This window comes from Saccoglossus kowalevskii, chromosome 20 (genome assembly GCF_978046115.1).
Source record: "Saccoglossus kowalevskii chromosome 20, keSacKowa6.1, whole genome shotgun sequence".
Classification (NCBI taxonomy): domain Eukaryota; kingdom Metazoa; phylum Hemichordata; class Enteropneusta; family Harrimaniidae; genus Saccoglossus; species Saccoglossus kowalevskii.
Genome location: NC_140660.1, coordinates 9,848,780 through 9,874,345, shown reverse-complemented (window position 1 = coordinate 9,874,345; position 25,566 = coordinate 9,848,780). Strand labels below are relative to the sequence as shown.

The following is a 25,566-nucleotide window of genomic DNA, read 5'->3' as shown; positions in this document are numbered from 1 at the left end:
GATATAGATAAATATGTAATAGAGTTCATTTGAAATTCTGATTTATCTTTAGTGTAAATTTCTCAGACTTTTTGGTATAAACACCACACATGTTTGGTTTTGTTATTTTGTACAATTGGATGTTAACTGTATTATATTCGGGTTACCATTTTGTGTAATTTTGACAAAACAAAACCTGAATTAGGTGCTATTTGAAGTAACACCATGTTTTTAACATATTTATCTGAATGATCCCTAACGAATTTGTGAACTTTTGTTAATGTGTTTACATTGTGATTTATAGGAGATGGTGGAAATAGCATTTTCAGCTACATAAATACTAATGTTAAAGATAGCGTTCGTGTTAATATTGACGAGTATGAGGAAGAGTTTATGTCTGTAGAAGACCTTCACAATTTAATCCTGAAAAAAGAAGTAAGTACTAATTAATGCAGAATTCGTAATGAACGAGGCTACAATTGTGTGTCTTGATGCGAATTGTTTGTTTTTTAATACAGTATGTAGCATGTCTATTTATTTGGTCTTATTTTGAAAACAAAAGCTGGTAAAAACAGTTACTTGTCTGTGGCGTAACGAATGTATTAAGCAATTCATTTATGGCTTATGAATTGACCAATGCGTGCATGTCTGTGCGTTCATCCATTTGTATCCAGCCATATCTCACACATGCTTTGGCTGATTAAGTTCAAACCTAACAGATATTCAATGAAATATCTATGTAGATATGCAAAAAATGCGTGGAATTCATTATATAATGCATGTTTATATAACGTGATTTATTTTTCGTAAGGCATCTCATAAGAAGAATGTAAATGACAGGCACCACACTAGCATGAAAGATGCATCATGTAGAGGTAAGTTGATTTCTGTCTTTAATATTTCAGGTTAAAAGTAATACAATTGAAAAATTTAATATTATTGAATCATTAAGACCGTCTGTTTAATCATCACATATTTATGATTAAGTGACATTGAAATCTTATAGAGTCACTATCAATATTTGAATATAGTGAACAGTCAGTCAAATATGGACAAAATTCGCTGCTTGCTTTTACATTGTGATTTTGAATTGAAAGGGATGATTCCCTCACATGACCTTGAACTGCATAAACCCAATGTAACTTTTATTTCAATCAAGTTTGCGTGCAGACAAACATAATATCTTGAGCTTGTGTAAGTCTAGATTTTGAAGAGCACCGGGAAGTTAAGTGACTTACAGTGAACTGTAGCAGAGTACTTCTGTTTGCTCATGCATTTTGTGAACAGCCCTTTTCTCTCGTATCATAAGTAAAATTCTTTACTATCGTTAAACTTTTGTGCTTTTTTGCGACTTAATAATGCAAAAGGTGTCCTTTGTTGGTGTGCCCGTAGTATGTGGAACAGCAGAATTTCTCGTCATGCAAAACTTTTAATTAACCTGACTTACACTTCGGTCTTTCATTTATATCGGTCTGAAAACAGGAACTTGTGTTTTGACATCTGTGTGTGCATGAGACATTTATCACATACATCAATTACATCAACGCTATACATACATCTTGAGATACGTCCATGTCAATAGGTTTTGCAATCAAATGTTCAAATGAATGTTTGTATCTTTAATTATCAGGGAATGTCTATAGCTGATTCGCCTAAAACAAAATGGCTATCATGTAGTTGTTTTGATCGGATGTGAAAAACAAAACAACGTGCAATATGTCATAATGTTTAATGTTTGTTTTGAACAAAATTCGTCCATGCACGACTGAGATCTGGTTCTGGAATGACAGCAAGTTTAATAGTAATAATCAAAATCAAGCATTTCAGTCATTTCAACCTTGTGTCATTGTACCTTGACTGTACAAGTTCATTTCTACTTTATAAATCTCTTGTGGTTTCATGTTTGTTATTTCTATTGTTATTTTAGTGACCGAACAATACTGTGAAGTGAAGCAAGAATCATCATGTTATCAGTATATAATTATACTTGTACTGATAGTGCTCGTGAATTTAATATGTAAGTTTAGAAAAATCACTGTATTAGCCTTTTCCAACTTTATTCCAACCATGTTGAAAGTTTGAATATCTAAATTAGCATTTAAAATGTAATAAAGATAATAATAAGACTGCTAAGATTAAATAATTTGAGTTAATAAAAAATAAAATACATATATGTAATTTCTTTCCGGTTTTGCAAATTATTATTCATAATTTTAAAAAATTCTATTTTTTTTTACCAGGTATAGCATATTTCATTTGGTGGCGCATTACAAGATCTCGTCATAGCAGTAAGAAGAGTTTATTAAAACATGGTAAAAATATTAATTTTTGCATTCAGCAAACATCAAACAGCACATATACAATTGTAATTATGCTACATAACCATAAATACGTGACTAAATTAATACTTTTATACGTTGAAGAAAATTTAACTAAATGTTAGCTAGTTTTTTACAAAAACTAAAACCACAAATGTTAACAATTTCTCAAATATTCCTAGTCAATTGATTTTGTGTTGCCAGCACACATTTGATTTCATTCAAAACGTTTCACTGGTGGGTATATGTCTGTGTCCCTGTATCGGGGAAAGTTTGAAACCACAGACTTTAAATTGTCTGGATCCATTTAACATAAAAGAACAGTGGGATTGCATTAAAAGTTTGTATCATGATAATATTAAGAGTCCAAGACCGTTTGAACCCTATTGTTTTCGTTCACGCTCCCTAGAACTTGAACAACGTTGTTCATAGACTTTAAGTACATGGGACTCATGAGAAGTGGTGCACTGACATTCAAAATTTGAATTGATTGACTGTTTTGCCAGCCATCTTTGGTGGAAGTTAAACAGGAAGTGTCAATTTTGAACCTTTTCTTGGCTCTATGCATATGTTGTAGTAGCATTGTTGATATATCGACTACTAATACCTACGTCAGCACTCACATGACTTCTTCTACCATGTTTCTCCCTGAAAAAAACCCATAGATTTCGGCTTCTTCAGAACTAGTGAATACATGTATCTGAACCTTCTTTTAGCCTTCGTGTATAGAGCTTATTAAAGTTTGCGAAGCTTTGTGTTTGGTCACCTGGTTTGGCCGCAATCAATTTCATTTTGACAAGATGTGGTCTTTTACAGATGCATGATTTTTCTGTTTCTTTAAACTTATATATATTCTATCACTTTTTTGAGTGATTTGTTTCTCAGTAGTACTTTATCAGAACAGCTGTAGCATATGGCCGAAGTTTTTTTACAAAAAATATATGTTGATCTGAATTGGATTTCTGAAAAATTTACATAAATTCGGGCATTTGTGTCTCATGAATGCATTAACAAATCAATCTGATATTTTGCATGCAGCATGTATAACTAAACCATCACCGTTTTATAAAAGTATATTTTACTTTTGGGCTTCACACTCTACACAGTTGCCTAAAAGCTAAATTAAATTAATGGCACGCTAAGGAAGTCTTTTGATTAGATACAACACTATGTGAGTTCATTTCAAACTATAGTCTTGTCATATTTGGCTTGTTAATCTTTCTTTCAAAAGATTATTGTTGAGTTAATTCTAATAGCTTAGGTGGGATGACTTGTTTAACCTGATAAATCAAGAACTAGATATTTATGTTGTATGTCATGATGCAATATTTAGTTAAGTTTTAGATAAAATGTCTACACATTCTTTTAATATTGGAACAAATTGTACATCAACTTGTTAGTGTGGAAAATCTTTAAAACTTCCATTACTTCCTTTTTCACCAGTCAAGTTATCTTTTTATGTTTAGCTTGTGAGGAGGAACAGAAAATATTTACAGATGCAAGAGTGGAAACTATTACCAAGTCGTATCTCAATGAAGAACGTCAAGCAGGACTTGCATATCTCAATTTGATGCCCACTAGATGGCCTTCAACATCTGAAATAAAACTGTTCACTGAAAGGTTTCTCCAAAGCAAGCCCGCTGATAAGAAAACAGTGCAACGCCAATTTTCTGCCGAAGTTGCCTCAACGTCAACATACACTCGGGTAATATTCAATCATTTGACTTTTAATTGAATGTGCAAACCTGCAATAGGGACACTTTTTATTACCCCCTGTTCAGACACAATCCGACTTATGAACTGATATGTGTACGTTCGTTCGTTCATCCTTGCATCCAACAAGCATGTTCACCTCAAACTTTATGCATACATCATGGAAGTTGTCTCAATGTCAACATACACTCGTGTAATATTCAACCATTTGACTTTTAAATGAATTCGCTAACCTGCATTAGGGACACAGTTTATTACTCCCTGTTCAGACACAATCCGACTTATGAACTGATATGTGTACGTTCGTTCATCCTTGCATCCAACAAGCATGTTCACCTCAAACTTTATGCATACATCATAAATCTAGTGATACATATGTGCATCTATTAGTTTTATGATCTGATTCAACATGACAGTCACGTATTTCAAAAGTTATGCATACATTGGACATAATCCGATATTGATGCCCTTCATTTTGTTTTTGACTCGTGTGTGCGAAGCACGCAAATGAAGTCCTTACACTTAGTATGTCAGTATGCGTATGTACGTGTGTGCATGGTATCAACGTTGTTACGACTTTCATTCATATTTACACTTCACTATGTTTTAAAATTTAAATCAATATTTAATCGAATTGAAGTCAAATTTGCATGGCTATCCCTTTACTAAACCCGAGCTTTGTAAACATTCCCATGTTAGGTCACAAGATATTTTATTTATATTGAACTTGTATTAAAAAGCAATTCTATGTTGAATTGCATTGAATTTAGTTTAATTAAATTCCAGTTGAAACGCAATTCTATATAGGAACGACAATGGAATGTAATGAAAATATCGTTTATCTGATATGCCAACACCAAATGTAAGATCTTTTTAAATTGATCCACTAAACATGTTTTCAACGACCCTTGGCCATGTTTAACCAATTTTGTTTCATTGCTGTTTGTTATTTCTCGAGCACGTCTACTGAGCATATGAACATCACAACTGATGTGCGACTGCTAAAAAACGGCAATGCAAGTTGATAAAAAAATGTCATGTGCATTATATTTGAATACAATAGTAATTTAGTTTTCTCACATTATAAATGATTATTTCAAACTGTCATTCAATATACTGACTTTACATGACACTGAGTGGTAATTGCGTGCATGATACTATATTCCAAATTTTCTGTTGAATAAGTTTGTATCTGAACCCAAGTTGTCTTGCACTTTCTTGATCTTCATAGACTTGTTTCTGTTTTTTTATCTACAGAAGAAAGACTTGATACAGTCAGTCCCAGAAGGTAATAATAAGATTTTCTTATGATACTACAAACAAAATATCACTCACTTACATACCTGTAAATTGCAGTGAGAACCGTAATGCTCTCGGGCAGAATGTTCTATGTTTCACGATATATGTTGCGCATATATGTTTAATCTTGTTAAACTTAAGTCCTGTGACGTCCTTGATTTGATATTAACACTTCCTAATACATAATACATGTGACGAATTGTTTCACAACTGACTGGCATGCAAAATAGTTGTAAAATTTGTATCTGTGGTGCATGTGATTTGTTCACTTGACGATATCTTGATGCAGGATTTAACCACATCTCTGGTATGTGATAGCCTTCAAATACATTATTATAGGTTTTGATTCAAGCTGGCCGATTGCCATTTAAGGTAGAGATGCAGTTTACCTGACAGATATTTTAATTAATTACTTAGAAAACCAAGATGACCTCCCTTGTCCACAAAACTATATATTTTCAGAAAGCTTATTTTATGAATTTTAAAAATGTTTTAGTATTTTTTGTATGGACACTGTAGTGTGAAATATGCACAAAAATGTGCTTTTTTGGTCAAAAGTGATTTAAAAAAAAAGTTCCTAAACCATGCTTCTGTTTCCTGACAAAATTGGTTTGTGGGTACATCTGTTTACTATGAAGAAAGTGCCGTCTTGAAAACTGTCTACCAGTTGTCAATTTTGCAGGGCAGCAGCCCAAATTTCACTACTTCAAGTTTATGCATAAATTAACACCCAGGCTAGTTGTATGTACGATTGTTGTAACACTGTTCAACCAAAAGCAATGCCCGACGGCGTTTTGAAGATAAACACATTGTCAATCATTTGTGAAAATTTCAAAACGAAAGGTCAAAGCGTCTAGGAGCTATTTTTTTTAAAGTGAAATCATTGCTAATTTGCATAACAATTCACTCAGTAAGAAGTTTGCTAATGCTCATAAGTAAAATGGCTGTAACAGTTCCAAATTTAAATGTATTATCGTTTTGTTAAAAGTTAAATATGGTGCATAATATGGAGATCCCGTCATTTCTTTTTTTCACCATGTTTCTTTTTTATCATTTATGTACAGCCTTGTTAAATCTTGCTAAGCATTCAAAAGAGAGAATGTTTGCACCTGTTATTTATATTTTAAAATCGTGTTTTGAGTATGTTCCACTATTCACAATTCTACAAAATTTTAACTGTCTATAGCCGAGACTGTTTGGATAATAAAAAGCAAAATACAAATTTCACTCCCAAGTTCCCACAAACCTGCATCTCTACCTTAAGTTTTTTTCTATATAAATTGTATGGAAATTTGGAAACGTCACACAATTTGTACCAAACCAACATCACTTGCTATCATCTAATTTCACAAAATTCTTTCTTTTCACACACTATTTCTTTTGGGATGTCTGGTATTTAGCTCACAAATCATGAAACGTCACCGAAAAAGTACGAATTTGCTAGTCATTTTCAATAACTAGTCATTTTATTTTTATAATGCATCATATAACCGAATGAGTTCAACCTAAGCTATTATTATTGTGCTTAACGTTTGTTTAAAATAGATTACCTGAATCCAAAACAGTGATTAGTGAATAATGACTTGAGATGACTTATTAGACCCCATATGACTAGGGTATGATTGTGTTGTTAATTTGCTGCAGCAAATTTCAATTGTCTTAATAGATGCAGCTCCATATGTGGAAACGGAATTGGATCTCAGCTATGGAAAACATAAATCTATAGATTTATCAAGACTTGGTCTGTATAAACACCTGGGGATTTTAAACCTGAGTGATAACGGACTAACAATAGTACCACGAGAGATCGGGGAATGCCACGAATTACAGAAATTAAATCTATCGTCCAATAAAATTGAGAAGATACCAGAATCACTGTATGCATTAGAACAGTTGACAGAACTTAACGTGCGGTATAATGCATTGACTGCTATACCAGATGAGATTAGTAAATTGAAGAATATGAAGATATTGAATCTATCGTCAAATAAAATTGCGAAGATACCAGATTCATTGTGTGCATTAGAACAGTTGACAGAACTTTACATGAAGTATAATGCATTGACTGCTATACCAGATGAGATTGGTAAATTGAAGAGTATGAAGATATTGAAACTAAAAAACAATAACATTGAGAAGATACCGGATTCATTGTGTGCATTAGAACAGTTGACAGAACTTAACATGGAGTTCAATGCATTGACTGCTATACCAGATGAGATTGGAAAATTGAAGAATATGAAGATATTGAATCTATCGTCAAATAAAATTGCGAAGATACCAGATTCATTGTGTGCATTAGAACAGTTGACAGAACTTTACATGGAGTATAATGCATTGACTGCTATACCAGATGAGATTGGTAAATTGAAGAGTATGAAGATATTGAAACTAAAAAACAATAACATTGAGAAGATACCGGATTCATTGTGTGCATTAGAACAGTTGACAGAACTTAACATGGAGTTCAATGCATTGACTGCTATACCAGATGAGATTGGTAAATTGAAGAATATGAAGATATTGAATCTATCGTCAAATAAAATTGCGAAGATACCAGATTCATTGTGTGCATTAGAACAGTTGACAGAACTTTACATGGAGTATAATGCATTGACTGCTATACCAGATGAGATTACTAAATTGAAGAGTTTGAAGATATTGAATCTAAATAACAATAACATTGCGAAGATACCAGATTCATTGTGTGCATTAGAACAGTTGACAGAACTTTACATGGGATTTGATGCATTGACTGCTATACCAGATGAGATTACTAAATTGAAGATTATGAAGATATTGGATCTATCGTTGAATAAGATTGCGAAGATACCAGATTCATTGTGTGCATTAGAACAGTTGACAGAACTTAACATGAGATCTGATGCATTGACTGCTATACCAGATGAGATTAGTAAATTGAAGAGTATGAAGATATTGAATCTAAATAACAATAACATTGCGAAGATACCAGATTCATTGTGTGCATTAGAACAGTTGACAGAACTTTACATGGAATCTAATGCATTGACTGCTATACCAGATGAGATTAGTAAATTGAAGAGTATAAAGATATTGAATCTAAATAACAATAACATTGCGAAGATACCAGATTCATTGTGTACATTAGAACAGTTGAGAGAACTTGACATGGGATCTAATGCATTGACTGCTATACCATCAGGTAAGCCAAGATTGACCGATTAATAGAACAGTATGAAAGTATTGTACCTGTGCTACAAACATATCGAGAAAATAACAAATTCTCTGTGCACATTAACAGTCGAAAAAACTAAAAACTGATACTGATTCTATGAACATTGTTATAAACAAATACAAAGTGGTTTCAATGAATTTGTATTTACCGGTACAATGTAAATGGCACTTGCGTTACAGAATTATTTAATTTCTCTCTAGAATTCAAGAGTATTCTTATACGTTTGAAAAATGTTTAATTTTTTAAAATAGTTTTCTTATTTTTCATTCTACAAAAGTAATGTTGATACAAGTTCACTGGATGAAATCTTGTCATTGTAATAATTGAAGAAAAGAAATAATTTTATCCTCAAATATTCATTCACCCATTTACTCATTTATCTCATCTGTGTGTCCCTAAAACAAACTTTCAGGCAAAATTAATGTTTTTTCTGAAATGTATAGGTCTGGTGGGTTTTAGCCATCATGTTCTGATTAGTTTTCTTTCTGTCCAAAATTTGTCTAGGAAAAGACTATCCTGCTACCTTAATGAGCATTCCAGGCTCAAGAACATTCACGTATTTTTTAGGTAATGAGAGCTCATGCAAATTGTAACATATAGGTCAAAGGTCAAAATGTATATTCACTAACAATTATTAATCAAAATTTACTTACTTACAATGAAGTGAGAAGGTTACATTATATTGTGAGCTTTATCGGGAAAATGCAAGTCACCCGAATAATTAAAATATAAATGCCAGTGTAAATACATTGAAACGATTAACTCACTGTGGTGACATCCACGTTTCTATTGAATCAACTGAACAAGGTTTTGGTTTTCTTTCTCATACAGTGTTCTAGTATTCTCATTTTGAAAACCAGTCATCAACATGAGATATGAAAGGGCTTTAGTTAACCTGTTTTTTTTAGATTTGCTCTATTTGCATACATGACTTTAGATAATTCACAAGAGCCAAGTGGTTTATTTTTTTGCTTTATTATTAGCCTAAATCAAATTAAATCACGTTGAAACAAAGTGACAGAATATTTGAAAAAAAATATATAATAGTAATTTACTATTGAAAAACATTTTTTGTGTATTTTTTAAAATTTGTCAACTGTCATGGAATATCAAATCCTGCATTCTTTATATTTACCAGGAATAAAGAAGTTAAGGCTGGGATATTTACAACTGGAAGACAATAAGTTAAAGGAATTTCCATGGCAGATTATTGAAGAATTGCCTTACTTGTACGAGTTATCATTATGTGGAAATGAACTGCAGACAGTACCAGACCACATTGGAAGATTATTACGCTATCATCCTTGTGAGGTATGCCAATACAGATTATGGATGCATTACAGAAAACCATGTATATGCTTTGGTGAGTAATTAAACTCCTATATATTGTTACCGATGCCAATGTACACTAAATACAGTAACCTCTTGTATGAGAATGTATATGTAAGAATTGTGAGTCAGTATTAACATTCTAGCAGTTATGGTATTCAATTGACATTTGTATTATACCATATACCATAAGTTTGCATTTACCTTATTCTCCTTGTATTGGACAATTCAAGCCATTGATAGTGAAGCAGACATCTCTAACATAAGTCTAAATGTAGTATGACTTGTTTTATTAGTCCATGTTCCAATGAAGTTCATTCAGAATAATATTACAGAATCTTCATCACCGAATCCATTCATTCGTCACATATGTCTAGTACAGTACAAGCAGTAGTTTATAATTTTATTCGAGTCAAAACGGCTGACTGGCATCCATATTTTTTAGCTCTGCTGTCGAGTGGAGCTGTTCAAATAGAGGAATGTCATAATTGCATTTCCGATTTCTTGAAATCTCCCAAGTGAATTGCTATGTTAGATTTGTTACGTTTGTGGTGATATATTCAAATCAATTTCTGTTAACAAATGCTATCTTTTACTTCTTGAAAACCGCTAGCCTATGAGCTTTAATATATGACACCACAAGTGGACCATAATAGTTTTTTTTAATGTTGTGACTATACATGTAATTCTGTAATTTTAGTGAATATTTGTCATTTATAGTAAATGTTATTTCCGACTTCATCTTGAAAATGGCAAGCCCAATTGCTACAGTATATATCTGTAAAAAACATGAGGTGGACCTAAGTCAGATTTGTACAATGTGACAGTGTAAAGCCTGCTTATTGCAATTGAGAGAGGCACCCACAGAACTCATACTGGACAGGGGGTTATTTCACTGCAAATTGGGGTAGACAAGACAGTATTACTGGGAATGAAATACACATACACCAACATATCGAGTTAAACTCCTGGCTTTTATACTTCTCAAATGATTACAAAAAATAAAGGATAGAAAATTACAATGAAAAAGGTCACTAAAATAGAGGATGGCTTAGGCTGGTGTGCATTTGTGATAACTCAGACTAACGCTGTTATTCTAGAGTGAAACCATGAGATCGCCCATATAAGTCTCACAGAATTATGGTCGAAGCCTGAATCACTTGTCTCACATTATTGCAGCAGCAATACTCAGGGTACTGAGTTAAAAAGATGGACCCAACTCTTCTCACCCTGTCCAATTTATAGGCATAAATCGCCAAGATCAGGGACATCAGAAGTGTTTCCATATGAGCCAATCAGAACGTGTTTTTGCAAGCAGCTGTCTCACGTAGGCAAGTCAATAGATCATAAACACCCTTTGTTATGTAAATCCAACTGACCTTCTGGAGTTTGAAACAAGTATTACCTGTCAATCACCTTTATGACAGTTATCACACATGCACACTTTTATTTACAGGATTTGAAGTAATATGACAAAATATAAAATAAAGAATACTGACATTCAACTTGTAACAACTTTAAGTACCTATATCAGCCGACAGGCAGTTTCATATTTTTATAAGGTTGCAAATAAATTAATATAGCAATATCTTGAAATGTTTACAACAAATTATGACTATGTAGAAAGTTTAACTGACTTTAAGTTGTATATCTTTATAAAATAAGTGATATAAGTGAATGTATGTATTGTCTGCCAATTAACACATTGCCCCGTGACCAACCTATAGGCTGTCAATTGTCAGTGTGTTAAGTTGAACAAATCTCGTGTCACATGAAAATATATTTGAGATCCTCTATATCTTCATGTGTATAACCAACATTTTCTGTTTATGGGTGGAATCATGAATAAATTGCTAGTTAGTCATTGGATACACACTTATTTTATACACGCGTTTCAATCTCTCACAATTATGAAACGCCGAAATAACAAATAACACACTTAAAATTATACTATATACATGCATTTTACTTTGTTTTTAATTTGAATATCGAAATAACATAAAAATGAGCAATGATATATCCCATAAAATTGTTGACCTTGTTATATTAAATTTCAAATTGGTCTAATATCACCCAATGCCTATTATTCCCTCTCAATTACTGACTGTAACAAGGTAAATCTTACTTTGAGGTATTATAGTAGAGATCAAATATATCATATATTGGTATTAATATATAGATACTCGTATATAGTGATGTCAGGGTAGAACTCGGGAAGAGAACGTGCACACTTTTAACAAATTTATGTGGTAAACGAAATATTCACTACATGATAATTTTAAATTATATTTATACGCACATCATAATATTTGATCATCAAATATTAAAGCAATAATTACAATAATAATAAAATGCAAATAACTATGGCAGTAACGGAGATCTCAAATAATTTATTATGACGATGTTGGTTGACAAGGATTTTGTACAGATGACGGTTTAACAAACAACAGACAGCTATGGAGATTCGGCAACTTAAACCATGCAGTATACTATTGCTATTAGAAGTACATGTAGTTTGCCACGGAATATTCTACTCAAAGTATCAGGAGATGACAACAAACTTCCTACAAACTTCCTAACAAACTGTTAACTGTGAAAGGCAGCTGGAAGAATGTTAATTTATTCAGAAGGATGTCACTTTCAAATAGGTTAAATTTCATAATTTTTTTGCTGAATCAGAGAGAAATTGCCTATCAGTGGCAACAAGGCAAAAAGTGACAAAAAATACACAGCAGCTATTTGCAGTTTGTAATTCTCACTCGCAGGTAACACATATTATAATGTATAGTGCATGATGGGGGACAATAGAGAATGCTATCCAAGATGGCAGCGCGGAGTGTATGTTTTTTGCCTTTGATGAGTGAAAACAATGTCTCGAGGATTTTAGTGTGATTTCCAGGATAGGTTCGCAATTCTGTCAGCTGATAATTTTACCGTGTTCAAGGTGTTACAATACATAGCAATGGAATATTGTATATTGTAAAAATATCAAAATATTGCGTGGAAACGTTTTTTAATTCTGTACACAATGCAAAAAAGCAATGAAATATATGCACCAAAAGAAAATAAACAAACAAATAAATATATGACATTGTTTTATACGGAAATGAAATTGTGCTATCTAGTCTTATATACCACATATGAGAAAGATTAATATAGGAAATATGTTCATGTTCTACAATCAGAAAAAAAATACCACTGACATGATTTGTAACTGGAAAAGTAGAGTTGAAATGTTAAAACAGTAATGTAATAAAGGATTCAAATGTTTTGATTGTCAAAGCATATAACAATATAACTGTAAAAATAGGGTATTCATATATTTTGGGTTGACCATTGAGCCTGGTGTCATATTGGCTAGTAATTCTAAAGTAGACATAACATCTGTATGGCATATTTACTGTACATATGTGACATACTATTTAATATTAACTTTATTGTTGTGTTTGTTGTTGCAAACCAGTATTAAATCAGATACAATTATTTTGAGACAGCTAGGTCTTGATTTTTGCAGATAATTGAGGAAGACTAGGTTGGTATCTTTTTATTAACATAAATACAGAAACGTCACCTGTACGAAATATTTACTGAACTTTTATGGTATTCATTTATTTTGGTTTGACCATTGAGCCTGATGCCATATTGGTTTCGTAACCCTGAACTAGAATTATCATCTGTATGACATATTTACTGTACATATGTGGCATTCATTTATTTGTGTTTGATCATTCAGCCTGGTGTCATATTAGTCAAAGTAATTCTAAACTAGAAACATTATTTGTATTTCATTATTACTGTACATAAATGACATACCACTTAATAATATGAATGAATCACTTTTTATTGTTGCAGGGTCTCGTTTCAAATTCAAATGGTTGTTGTGGCGACGATCAGCCAAGAAAACTGTTCCAGGTACAACATACAACATACAAGTTGCATTTTAACATGATAAAATTGACATCTCACTAGGTTTACAAATCACATAAACCACAAATCATTGGCTTACTCATTTATAGAGCAGCCATGCATCTTCAAGGCTCATCAATCTGGAAATCATTGGTTTTAATCAAGCATGTTGCTGCTCAGCAGGATCCCCCATTTGTTAATAATGGAAGGGAAGTTGTACGTTTCATTCGAATCATATGATAACAGATAATGTTGACTGAAAACTGCCCTCTATTTAAGGTTATTGGAAAATAGGAATGAGCAAAAATGCTCTATTGGGGGTTGGGTTGTGTGTTGTTACAGTGTATGAGTGTTATGCAATTTCTTTTGTATAGAAGGCCACTTCTACTGATATGCCCAGATCAATTAGAGCAAAATTGATTTCTTGATGACTGAATCGATCAAAGTCACATCTGTTGATGACTGCATCGATCAAAGCCACATCTCTTGATGACTGGATCGATCAGAGCCACATCTCTTGATGACTGGATCGATCAGAGCCACATCCCTTGATCACAGAATCGATCAAAGTCACATCTCTTGATGACTGTATTGATCAGAGCCACATCTCTTGATGACTGGATCGATCAGAGCCACATCTCTTGATGACTGGATCGATCAGAGCCACATCTTTTGATGACTGGTTCTATCAAAGCCACATCTCTTGATGACTGCATCGACCAGAGCCACATTTCTTGATGACTGAATCGATCAAAGTCACATCTCTTGATGACTGGATCAATAAGAGCCACATCTGTTGATGACTGCATCGTTCAGAGCCACATCTATTGATGACTGCATCGTTCAGAGCCACATCTCTTGATGACTGTTTCTATCAAAGCCACATCTCTTGATGACTGCATCGACCAGAGCCACATCTCTTGATGACTGAATCGATCAGAGCCACATCTCTTGATGACTGATTCTTTCAAAGCCACATCTATTGATGACTGAATCGATCAGAGCCACATCTCTTGATGACTGAATCGATCTCAGCCACATCTCTTGATGACTGAATCGATCAGAGCCACATCTCTTGATGACTGATTCTTTCAAAGCCACATCTATTGATGACTGAATCGATCAGAGCCACATCTCTTGATGACTGAATCGATCAGAGCCACATCTCTTGATGACTGGTTCTATCAAAGCCACATCTCTTGATGACTGAATCGATCAGAGCCACATCTCTTGATGACTGAATCGATCAGAGCCACATCTCTTTCTGACTGGATCGATCAGAGCCACATCTCTTGATGACTGAATCGATCAGAGCCACATCTCTTTCTGACTGGATCGATCAGAGCCACATCTCTTTTTGACTGGATCGATCAGAGCCACATCTCTTGATGACTAATTCTATCAGAGCCACATCTCATGATGACTGGTTCTATCAAAGCCACATCTCCAGAAGACTGGATCTATCAAAGCCACATCTCTTGATGACTGAATCGATCAGAGCCACATCTCTTGATGACTGAATCGATCAGAGCCACATCTCTTGATGACTGAATCGATCAGAGCCACGACTCTTTCTGACTGGATCGATCAGAGCCACATCTCTTTTTGACTGGATCGATCAGAGCCACATCTCTTGATGACTAATTCTATCAGAGCCACATCTCATGATGACTGGTTCTATCAAAGCCACATCTCCAGAAGACTGGATCTATCAAAGCCATATCTCTTGATGACTGAATCGATCAGAGCCACATCTCTTGATTATTGGATCGATCAGAGCCACATCTCATGATGACTGGTTCTATCAAAGCCACATCTCTAGGTGACTGCATCGATCAGAGCCACTTCTATTGATGACAGGATCGATCAGAGACACATCTCTTGATGACTGGATCGATCAGAGCCACATCTCTTGATGACTGAATTGATCAGAGCCACATCTCTTTTTGACTGGATCGAGCAGAGCCACATAACCTGATTACTGGATCGCTCAGAGCCACATATCTTGATGACTGGTTCTATCCGAGCCACTTCTCTTAATGACTGAATCGATTGGAGCCACATCTCTTGATTACTGAATCGATCAGAGCCACATCTCTTGATGACTGGATCGATCAGAGACACATCTCTTGATGACTGGATCGATCAGAGCCACATAACCTGATTACTGGATTGCTCAGAGCCACATCTCTTGATGACTAAATCGATCAGAGCTACAAATCTTGATGGCTGCATTGATCATAGCCACAAATCTTGATTGCTGGATTGATCAGAGCCACATCTCTTGATGACTGAATCGATCAAAGTCACATCTCTTGATGACTGGATCAATCAGAGCCACATCTGTTGATGACTGCATCGTTCAGAGCCACATCTATTGATGACTGCATCGTTCAGAGCCACATCTCTTGATGACTGTTTCTATCAAAGCCACATCTCTTGATGACTGCATCGACCAGAGCCACATCTCTTGATGACTGAATCGATCAGAGCCACATCTCTTGATGACTGATTCTTTCAAAGCCACATCTATTGATGACTGAATCGATCAGAGCCACATCTCTTGATGACTGAATCGATCAGAGCCACATCTCTTGATGACTGAATCGATCAGAGCCACATCTCTTGATGACTGATTCTTTCAAAGCCACATCTATTGATGACTGAATCGATCAGAGCCACATCTCTTGATGACTGAATCGATCAGAGCCACATCTCTTGATGACTGGTTCTATCAAAGCCACATCTCTTGATGACTGAATCGATCAGAGCCACATCTCTTGATGACTGAATCGATCAGAGCCACATCTCTTTCTGACTGGATCGATCAGAGCCACATCTCTTGATGACTGAATCGATCAGAGCCACATCTCTTTCTGACTGGATCGATCAGAGCCACATCTCTTTTTGACTGGATCGATCAGAGCCACATCTCTTGATGACTAATTCTATCAGAGCCACATCTCATGATGACTGGTTCTATCAAAGCCACATCTCCAGAAGACTGGATCTATCAAAGCCACATCTCTTGATGACTGAATCGATCAGAGCCACATCTCTTGATGACTGAATCGATCAGAGCCACATCTCTTGATGACTGAATCGATCAGAGCCACATCTCTTTCTGACTGGATCGATCAGAGCCACATCTCTTTTTGACTGGATCGATCAGAGCCACATCTCTTGATGACTAATTCTATCAGAGCCACATCTCATGATGACTGGTTCTATCAAAGCCACATCTCCAGAAGACTGGATCTATCAAAGCCATATCTCTTGATGACTGAATCGATCAGAGCCACATCTCTTGATTATTGGATCGATCAGAGCCACATCTCATGATGACTGGTTCTATCAAAGCCACATCTCTAGGTGACTGCATCGATCAGAGCCACTTCTATTGATGTCAGGATCGATCAGAGACACATCTCTTGATGACTGGATCGATCAGAGACACATCTCTTGATGACTGGATCGATCAGAGCCACATCTCTTGATGACTGAATTGATCAGAGCCACATCTCTTTTTGACTGGATCGAGCAGAGCCACATAACCTGATTACTGGATCGCTCAGAGCCACATATCTTGATGACTGGTTCTATCCGAGCCACTTCTCTTAATGACTGAATCGATTGGAGCCACATCTCTTGATTACTGAATCGATCAGAGCCACATCTCTTGATGACTGGATCGATCAGAGACACATCTCTTGATGACTGGATCGATCAGAGCCACATAACCTGATTACTGGATTGCTCAGAGCCACATCTCTTGATGACTAAATCGATCAGAGCTACAAATCTTGATGGCTGCATTGATCATAGCCACAAATCTTGATTGCTGGATTGATCAGAGCCACATCTCTTGATGACTGGATCGATCAGAGCCACATCTCTTGATGACTGGATCGACCAGAGCCACATCTCTTGATGACTGGTTCGATCAGAGCAACATAACCTGATTATTGGATCGATCCGAGCAACAAATCTTGATGACTCAATCGAGCAGAGCCACATTGCTTGATGACTTGTTCTATCGAACCCACGTCTCCTGACGATTGAATCGATCAGAGCCACATATCTTGTTGACTGAATCAATCAGAGCCACAAATCTTGATGGCTGGATTGATTAGAGCCACATCTCTTGATGACTGGATCGATCCGAGCCACATAACCTGAATACTGGATCGATCAGAGCCACAAACCTTGATCGCTGGATCGATCAGAGCCACATTGCTTGATGGCTTTTTCTATCACAGCCACAAATCTTGATGACTGGATCGATCAGAGCCACATTGCGTGATGACTTGTTCTATCAAACCCATATATCTTGATGACTGGATCGATCAGAGCCACATCTCATGATGACTGGTTCGATCAGAGCCACATCTCTTGATGACTGGATCGATTAGCGCCACATCCCTTGATGACAGGATCGATCAGAGCCACATCTCTTGATGACTAATTCTATCAGAGCCACATCTCATGATGACTGGTTCTATCAAAGCCATATCTCTTGATGACTGAATCGATCAGAGCCACAAATCTTGATGACTGGATCGATCAGAGCCACATAACCTGATTACTGGATCGCTCAGAGCCACATATCTTGATGACTGGTTCTATCCGAGCCACTTCTCTTAATGACTGAATCGATCAGAGCCACACAACCTGATTACTGGATCGCTCAGAGCCACATATCTTGATGACTGGTTGTATCTGAGCCACTTCTCTTAATGACTGAATCGATTGGAGCCACATATCTTGATTACTGAATCGATCAGAGCCACAAATCTTGATGACTGGATCGATCAGATCCACATAACCTGATTACTGGATTGCTCAGAGCCACATCTCTTGATGACTAAATCAATCAGAGCTACAAATCTTGATGGCTGCATTGATCATAGCCACAAATCTTGATTGCTGGATTGATCAGAGCCACATCTCTTGATTATTTGATCGATCAAAGCCACATCTCATGACGACTGGTTCTATCAAAGCCACATCTCTAGGTGACTGCATCGATCGGAGCGACTTCTATTGATGACAGGATCGATCAGAGACACATCTCTTGATGACTGGATCGATCAGAGCCACATCTCTTGATTATTTGATCGATCAGAGCCACATCTCATGACGACTGGTTCTATCAAAGCCACATCTCTAGGTGACTGCATCGATCAGAGCCACTTCTATTGATGACAGGATCGATCAGAGACACATCTCTTTATGGCTGCATTGATCAGAGCCACAAATCTTGAAGACTGGATCGAACAGAGCCACATTGCTTGATGACTTGTTCTATCAAACCCATATATCTTGATGACTGGATCGATCAGAGCCACATCTCTTGATGACTGGTTCAATCAGAGCCACATCTCTTGATGACTGAATCGATCAGAGCCACATCTCTTGATGACTGGATCGGTCAGAGCCACATCTCTTGATGACTGAATCGATCAGAGCCACATCTCTTGATGACTGGTTCAATCAGAGCCACATCTCTTGATGACTGGATCGATCAGAGCCACATTGCTTGATGACTGAATCGATCAGAGCCACATCTCTTGATGACTGGTTCGATCAGAGCCACATCTCTTGATTACTGAATCGATCAGAGCCACATCTCTTGATGACTGAATTGATCAGAGTCACTTCTCTTAATGACTGAATCTATCAGAGCCACTTCTTTTAATGACTGAATCGATCAGAGCCACATTTCTTGATGACTGAATCGATCAAAGCCATATCTCTTGATGACTGAATCGATCGGAGCCACATCTCTTGATGACTGAATCGATCTGAGCCAGATCTCTTGATGACTGAATCGATCGGAGCCACATCTCTTGATGACTGAATCGATCTGAGCCACATCTCTTTATGGCTGCATTGATCAGAGCCACAAATCTTGATGGCTGGATTGATCAGAGCCACATCTCTTGATGACTGGATCGATCAGAGCCACATAACCTGAATACTGGATCGATCAGAGCCACAAACCTTGATCGCTGGATCGATCAGAGCCACATTGCTTGATGGCTTTTTCTATCACAGCCTCAAATCTCGAAGACTGGATCGAACAGAGCCACATTGCTTGATGACTTGTTCTATCAAACCCATATATCTTGATGACTGGGTCGATCAGAGCCACATCTCTTGATGACTGAATCGATCAGAGCCACATCTCTTGATGACTGGTTCGGTCAGAGCCACATCTCTTGATGACTGGATCGATCAGAGCCACATCTCTTGATGACTGAATCGATCAGAGCCACATCTCTTGATGACTGAATCGATCAGAGCCACATCTCTTGATGACTGAATCGATCAGAGCCACATCTTTTGATGACTGAATCGATCGGAGCCACATCTCTTGATGACTAGTTCGATTAGAGCCACATCTCTTGATGACTGAATCGATCAGACATTGCCAGAAATGAGTGGACAAGATGGCCGACTTCCGCCCTGGCCAGTGTTCCCCAGTCAAATAAACATCACAGGATGTGCCATAGAGAATGCATTGCATAAACATCTATTAAAACAAAATTTAATTTTGAGTTTATATTTTTCATTTTTTCACTTTTGTGTGCTTCGTAATAGACAGGTGACGTTCCAAGCTTTCGATATGTTATAGATGTTTCCATCAACACTCCACCATTAAATGCCCAACTTGCCGTAAAACTTGATGATATATCCTACACTGGCCCAATGGACGATATGTAATTGTGTGCCAAACTCTATTTTTAAAAATAGGTAAATGCAGTAACGCAGGTGACTGTTCAAGTTTGTTCGCTTCGTTCTGGATACTCTCTGGTTCAATGAACACGGCGACGCAGCCAACGCAGTTGTAGACGCAGTATTCGCTCCCCAAATTAGAGCTAAAATTCATGCATTTTTTTACACAGATGTACGATCCAGTTGTTAGCAAATATAACTGTTTTAATCCAATTAACAACAGGAAGTAACCTGAATCAAGATTTAGTTTATGTCCGTTATTCCATGTTAAAAATTATCCCACTTTTCGAACGCGAAGCACTATCGCCATACTGCTTTTGATGCTGAAGGTCAGACCACAAGATCAATATATTGTATCGGCCGTTTTTCCTCTTTGTAAAAAAGGGGTTTCATCACACTGTCTGTCCGCGAGTTGTGTATTATTCTACGACAGTCTAGACTTTTGTTTTGTAATGCGTCAGACAAACGTAATTTGCATACCAATCGCCGTTGACTGCCACAATGATATTTACAAGATTAGTCTGTCCACATATTTTTGTATTAAGGATGCGGTAGAGTTATCATGCTCTAAAAAGTAAAAACTGTTTTCATGAGGAGAAGTGTTTTGATGCGTAGCAAATTATATATTTTCTTGAAGCCCTTGTTCCTGGCTTTTTGAAAAAATGATCTGTGACATGTACCACGAATTAGTCACGTGATTACTAAGTAAACATATAGGTGTTATTTTGAATAAAAATTAGTTTTGTATGAAAACCGTAGGGGTTCTGTAAAAAAAGAAAGCTGAAAAATCAAGACAGCATCAGCCCCGTCAATGCCTGGAGAGTGTTAGAACATAGATTGCATATTTGTTTACAATGACACCAATTTACATTTTTCCTGTTATTTCACCCATAGACAAGGAATTTAAAAGCCTTTTATTTTTTATTGCGAGAAGTTCTCAAAAATGCTTCAAGGGTTTTATTCTGCGCCAATACGTTATCAATGTGTGTGAATTTCATGAAAGTAGGTCAATTTCTGACGACGCACAACTCACTTGAATGACCTCCATGGCGTCAGATTTCTTCTGCCTGGAAACGCCAAAAAACAAAACATTTGTCACGTTGCGCTGCGCTAATTTTGGATATTTAAAGCATCAGATGGACTGATTTTTACAACAAAACACATAACATGGAGTCACTTAGTAGCCTTGCAGTAATAAAATCCAAAACTATAAAGTTTTGGGTCCGTATTCGTCCTCCAAAAAGAAGCGAAGTTGTTACAGTACACGGCGGCCCTGCATAACTTGTCTGCCCGACTTTTTGGAAGATGGAAATTGATCATGTTTGCTGACGAAATTTTACCCTCTTGGTTTGAATACTCAAAGTGTGAACCCCATTGTACTGTCGGCAATGCATTTCTGTTATAGGTAAAGTTTCGCTTCCTCTGAACTGCGTTTTTAGTTTTTCTTTGGGGCCTCTTTTTTGTGATTGATCAATAATCAGGAGCCGGAGTTGATATGACCGCGTTGTCTTCAGTGTGCACTGTTTCTGTCGTGAAGGGATTATGCAAATTACGCAATAAGTCAATGTTATTGTTTGCGTCCAGACTTTTATCTCAAAAACAAATTGTACAGTATCCCGTTATAAAAGTAGTTTTTCTTATTTTTTTTTTAAAAAAAGGGTATTCTAGATGTGTTTCAATTTTAATTTTGATAAAATTATGAGCCCAATAACTTTACAAAAGTAATAACAAAAAAAGCAAAATTCACGAAAATAACTCTACCGCATCCTTAAGTATATAACGGGTGGCTGTCTTCAATGCCATCTTAAGAGTGTACCTAAGGGTATCTCGTTCTCTGGTAACCACAACCATTTATTACATGGCTTCATATGATCAGCTGACAAATACAAGTGGACACAGAACAAAGGAAACAATAGATTACCTCACTTACTATTGTTTCCAACCCCAAGCTGTGAACTACTTAACATAACAATATACTCTCAATTAGGCTAAACAATAGACCTTAAAAGTCTATGACATCATCCGTTGTCTTGAATAATTTTGCATGTAATTATAGTCACTGCAATGGGATAGACAGGAAATCTCTACTTGACCAGATTCTATTGTCTATTTCCGGCAATGGCCACATCTTTTCATGACTGAATCGATCAGAGCCACATCTCTTGATGACTGAATGGATCAGAGCCACTTCTTTTAATGACTGAATCGATCAGAGCCACATCTCTTGATGGCTGATTCTTTCAAAGCCACTTCTCTTGATGACTGAATCGATCGGAGCCACATCTCTTGATGACTGAATCGATCTGAGCCACATCTCTTTATGGCTGTATTGATCAGAGCCACAAATCTTGATGGCTGGATTGATCAGAGCCACATCTTTTGATGACTGGATTGATCAGAGCCACATAACCTGATTACTGGATCGCTCAGAGCCACATCTCTTGATGACTGAATCGATAAGACCACATCTCCTGATGGCTGGATCGATCAGAGCCACAAATCTTGATGGCTTGATTTATCAGAGCCACATCTCTTGATGGCTGAATCGATCACAGCCACATCTTTTGATTACTGAATCGATCAGAGCCACGTCTCTTGATGACTGAATCGATCAGAGCCAAATCTCTTGATTACTTAATCGATAAGAGCCACATCTCCTGATGGCTGGATCGATCAGAGCCACACATCTTGATGACTAGTTCGATCAGAGCCACATCTCTTGATGACTGAATCGATCAGAGCCACATCTTTTCATGACTGAATCGATCAGAGCCACATCTCTTGATGACTGAATGGATCAGAGCCACTTCTTTTAATGACTGAATCGATCGGAGCCACATCTCTTGATGACTGAATCGATCTGAGCCACATCTCTTTATGGCTGCATTGATCAGAGCCACAAATCTTGATGGCTGGATTGATCAGAGCCACATCTTTTGATGACTGGATTGATCAGAGCCACATAACCTGATTACTGGATCGCTCAGAGCCACATCTCTTGATGACTGAATCGATAAGACCACATCTCCTGATGGCTGGATCGATCAGAGCCACAAATCTTGATGGCTTGATTTATCAGAGCCACATCTCTTGATGGCTGAATCGATCAGAGCCACATCTCTTGATTACTGAATCGATCAGAGCCACGTCTCTTGATGACTGAATCGATCAGAGCCAAATCTCTTGATTACTTAATCGATAAGAGCCACATCTCCTGATGACTGGATCGATCAGAGCCACAAATCTTGATGGCTGGATCGATCAGAGCCACATCTGAGCCACATAACCTGAATACTGGATCGATCAGAGCCACATTTCTTTATGACTTTTTCTTCCAAACCCACATCTCCCTATTACTGTGTAGATCACATGATCGGAATTGCACTGTTTCACAAAAGCCGGCCATTCATAATGACCCATGAAACTGTGTTTCACTGCAGTTAGATTGGGTCATTTGATTGGGCGCGCCATGAAGCTGGCACCAGCAATCAGTGTTGCTGTTTCATAAATTGAAAATCCGGGGTTCATGACAGATTATAACAATTTCGGCGTGAAGGCTCTGTGCTGATTCACGGGGATTCAAGAACAAAAGGACTATGTTCTTGATACGTTTCCAATTGTTGTTATTTCAATGTTGAAAATTGTCCGTGGACAAGTGAATGAAGACTATGGAATGTTTAAATATTTGTGCAAACCGAAATAAATAATATGTCGACTTGTCCGATTCATTCTTCGTTGCAACTAACACATCATTTCCCTCTGAAACAGCACTAAGTTTTTTCTTTTGATGGTCACTAAGTTTGTTCATGAAGAAAAAGCTAGCAACACGTTCATTTCTATATTCAACCAAGCTAGCGCCACGATTTCACCAAGTAATATTTCTTTTCTATCATGAGTTCTGATTCGATAAATCAAATGAGCCTAATTGAATCTTATAATTGTTTGAGTTTGAGGACGTGCTACATACCGTAAATTGTGGTGAAATCTGCCAAGGGTTAATGTTGAGGCTTTGGCCGAATATATAGTCCTTGGCTGGTGAAGATGGGTCGATCAGAGCCATATATAATGATGAATGTATCGATCAGAGCAACATATCTTGATTACTGGATCGATCAGAGTCACATCTCTGCATATTCCTGGAGTGATCAGATCCTTATCTCTTTATATACCCAGACTTAGTAGAGCCACATTATTTGACATGCCTGGATGAATCAAAGTCAGTTTTCTTGATACCAGAATCATTCATGTTCAAATTTCATATTTATAGCATACATTTTATTTTAAGATAAGATAAAAGTTTATAATAACAATGACATGATTTGAACCTAACTCAAACTAAACAATGTGAAAAGTGGTGAATTCACACTGATATATATATATACTATTTTTTAAAGACTACGCTAAAAAGAAAATGGTTGAGATGACAGAAACCACTACAATCCTCCCTGTCAAGGAGATCAAACCTAAAGAATAATCTATCCTGGTAAGTTTTGTTTTTTTATTTTCACAAATATCTTAGCATGTAACTGTATTGCTTTCATATTTCTACCCCTACCTTGTATGGTTCTCAGTTTTATTCATACATACCTTAGATATTTTCGATAATATTTTCTGTCACGAAAACTTAATATGTCGTCAAGTCATTTGTCAGGAATGTCTCAATTGATTTTATTCATGTGGATTTTATTATCATATGTCTAAGCGTTTGCCTGACATGCTTTGAACGATTTAGTTCAAAGTAAGACGTGATGGTATTGATGGAGTTTTGTTTTTCATTTCGATGACCTCTGGTTGACTCGGGGAAACAGCATTTGAAACATCTCAGGTAAAGACATTTTAAAATGCCACAGCCATTTCGCAGACATGCCATGCTTGATTCAATTCAAACTTCAAATTGTTTGAACGTCACACATGATGGGTTACCGATGCATATCATTTTTCGATGTATTTTTTTCATTCAAAATGGCCGGTTGTTTAATATTTTATTTAAACATTAGATGGTAGTGTGAATATTACTTGTGATCAGATTCATTGTCTATGCAGGTCCCTCATCTAATATTTGGATGG

At 36.4% G+C, this 25,566-nt stretch overlaps 1 protein-coding gene across 1 annotated transcript in view; it reads left to right on the top strand.

Moving 5' to 3' along the window:
- LOC100377888 (uncharacterized) overlaps window positions 1–25,566 on the top strand; it is a 43,296-nt gene that overhangs the window by 15,086 nt on the left and 2,644 nt on the right. The window contains exons 3-12 of the mRNA XM_085494210.1: window positions 284–414; window positions 791–854; window positions 1,907–1,996; window positions 2,220–2,291; window positions 3,764–4,002; window positions 5,268–5,298; window positions 6,976–8,493; window positions 9,665–9,889; window positions 13,708–13,767; window positions 24,894–24,982. Of these exons, the coding sequence (XP_085350336.1) occupies window positions 284–414; window positions 791–854; window positions 1,907–1,996; window positions 2,220–2,291; window positions 3,764–4,002; window positions 5,268–5,298; window positions 6,976–8,493; window positions 9,665–9,889; window positions 13,708–13,767; window positions 24,894–24,973 (2,510 nt within the window). The 3' untranslated portion in view covers window positions 24,974–24,982. The remainder of the gene's footprint in view (window positions 1–283; window positions 415–790; window positions 855–1,906; window positions 1,997–2,219; window positions 2,292–3,763; window positions 4,003–5,267; window positions 5,299–6,975; window positions 8,494–9,664; window positions 9,890–13,707; window positions 13,768–24,893; window positions 24,983–25,566) is intronic.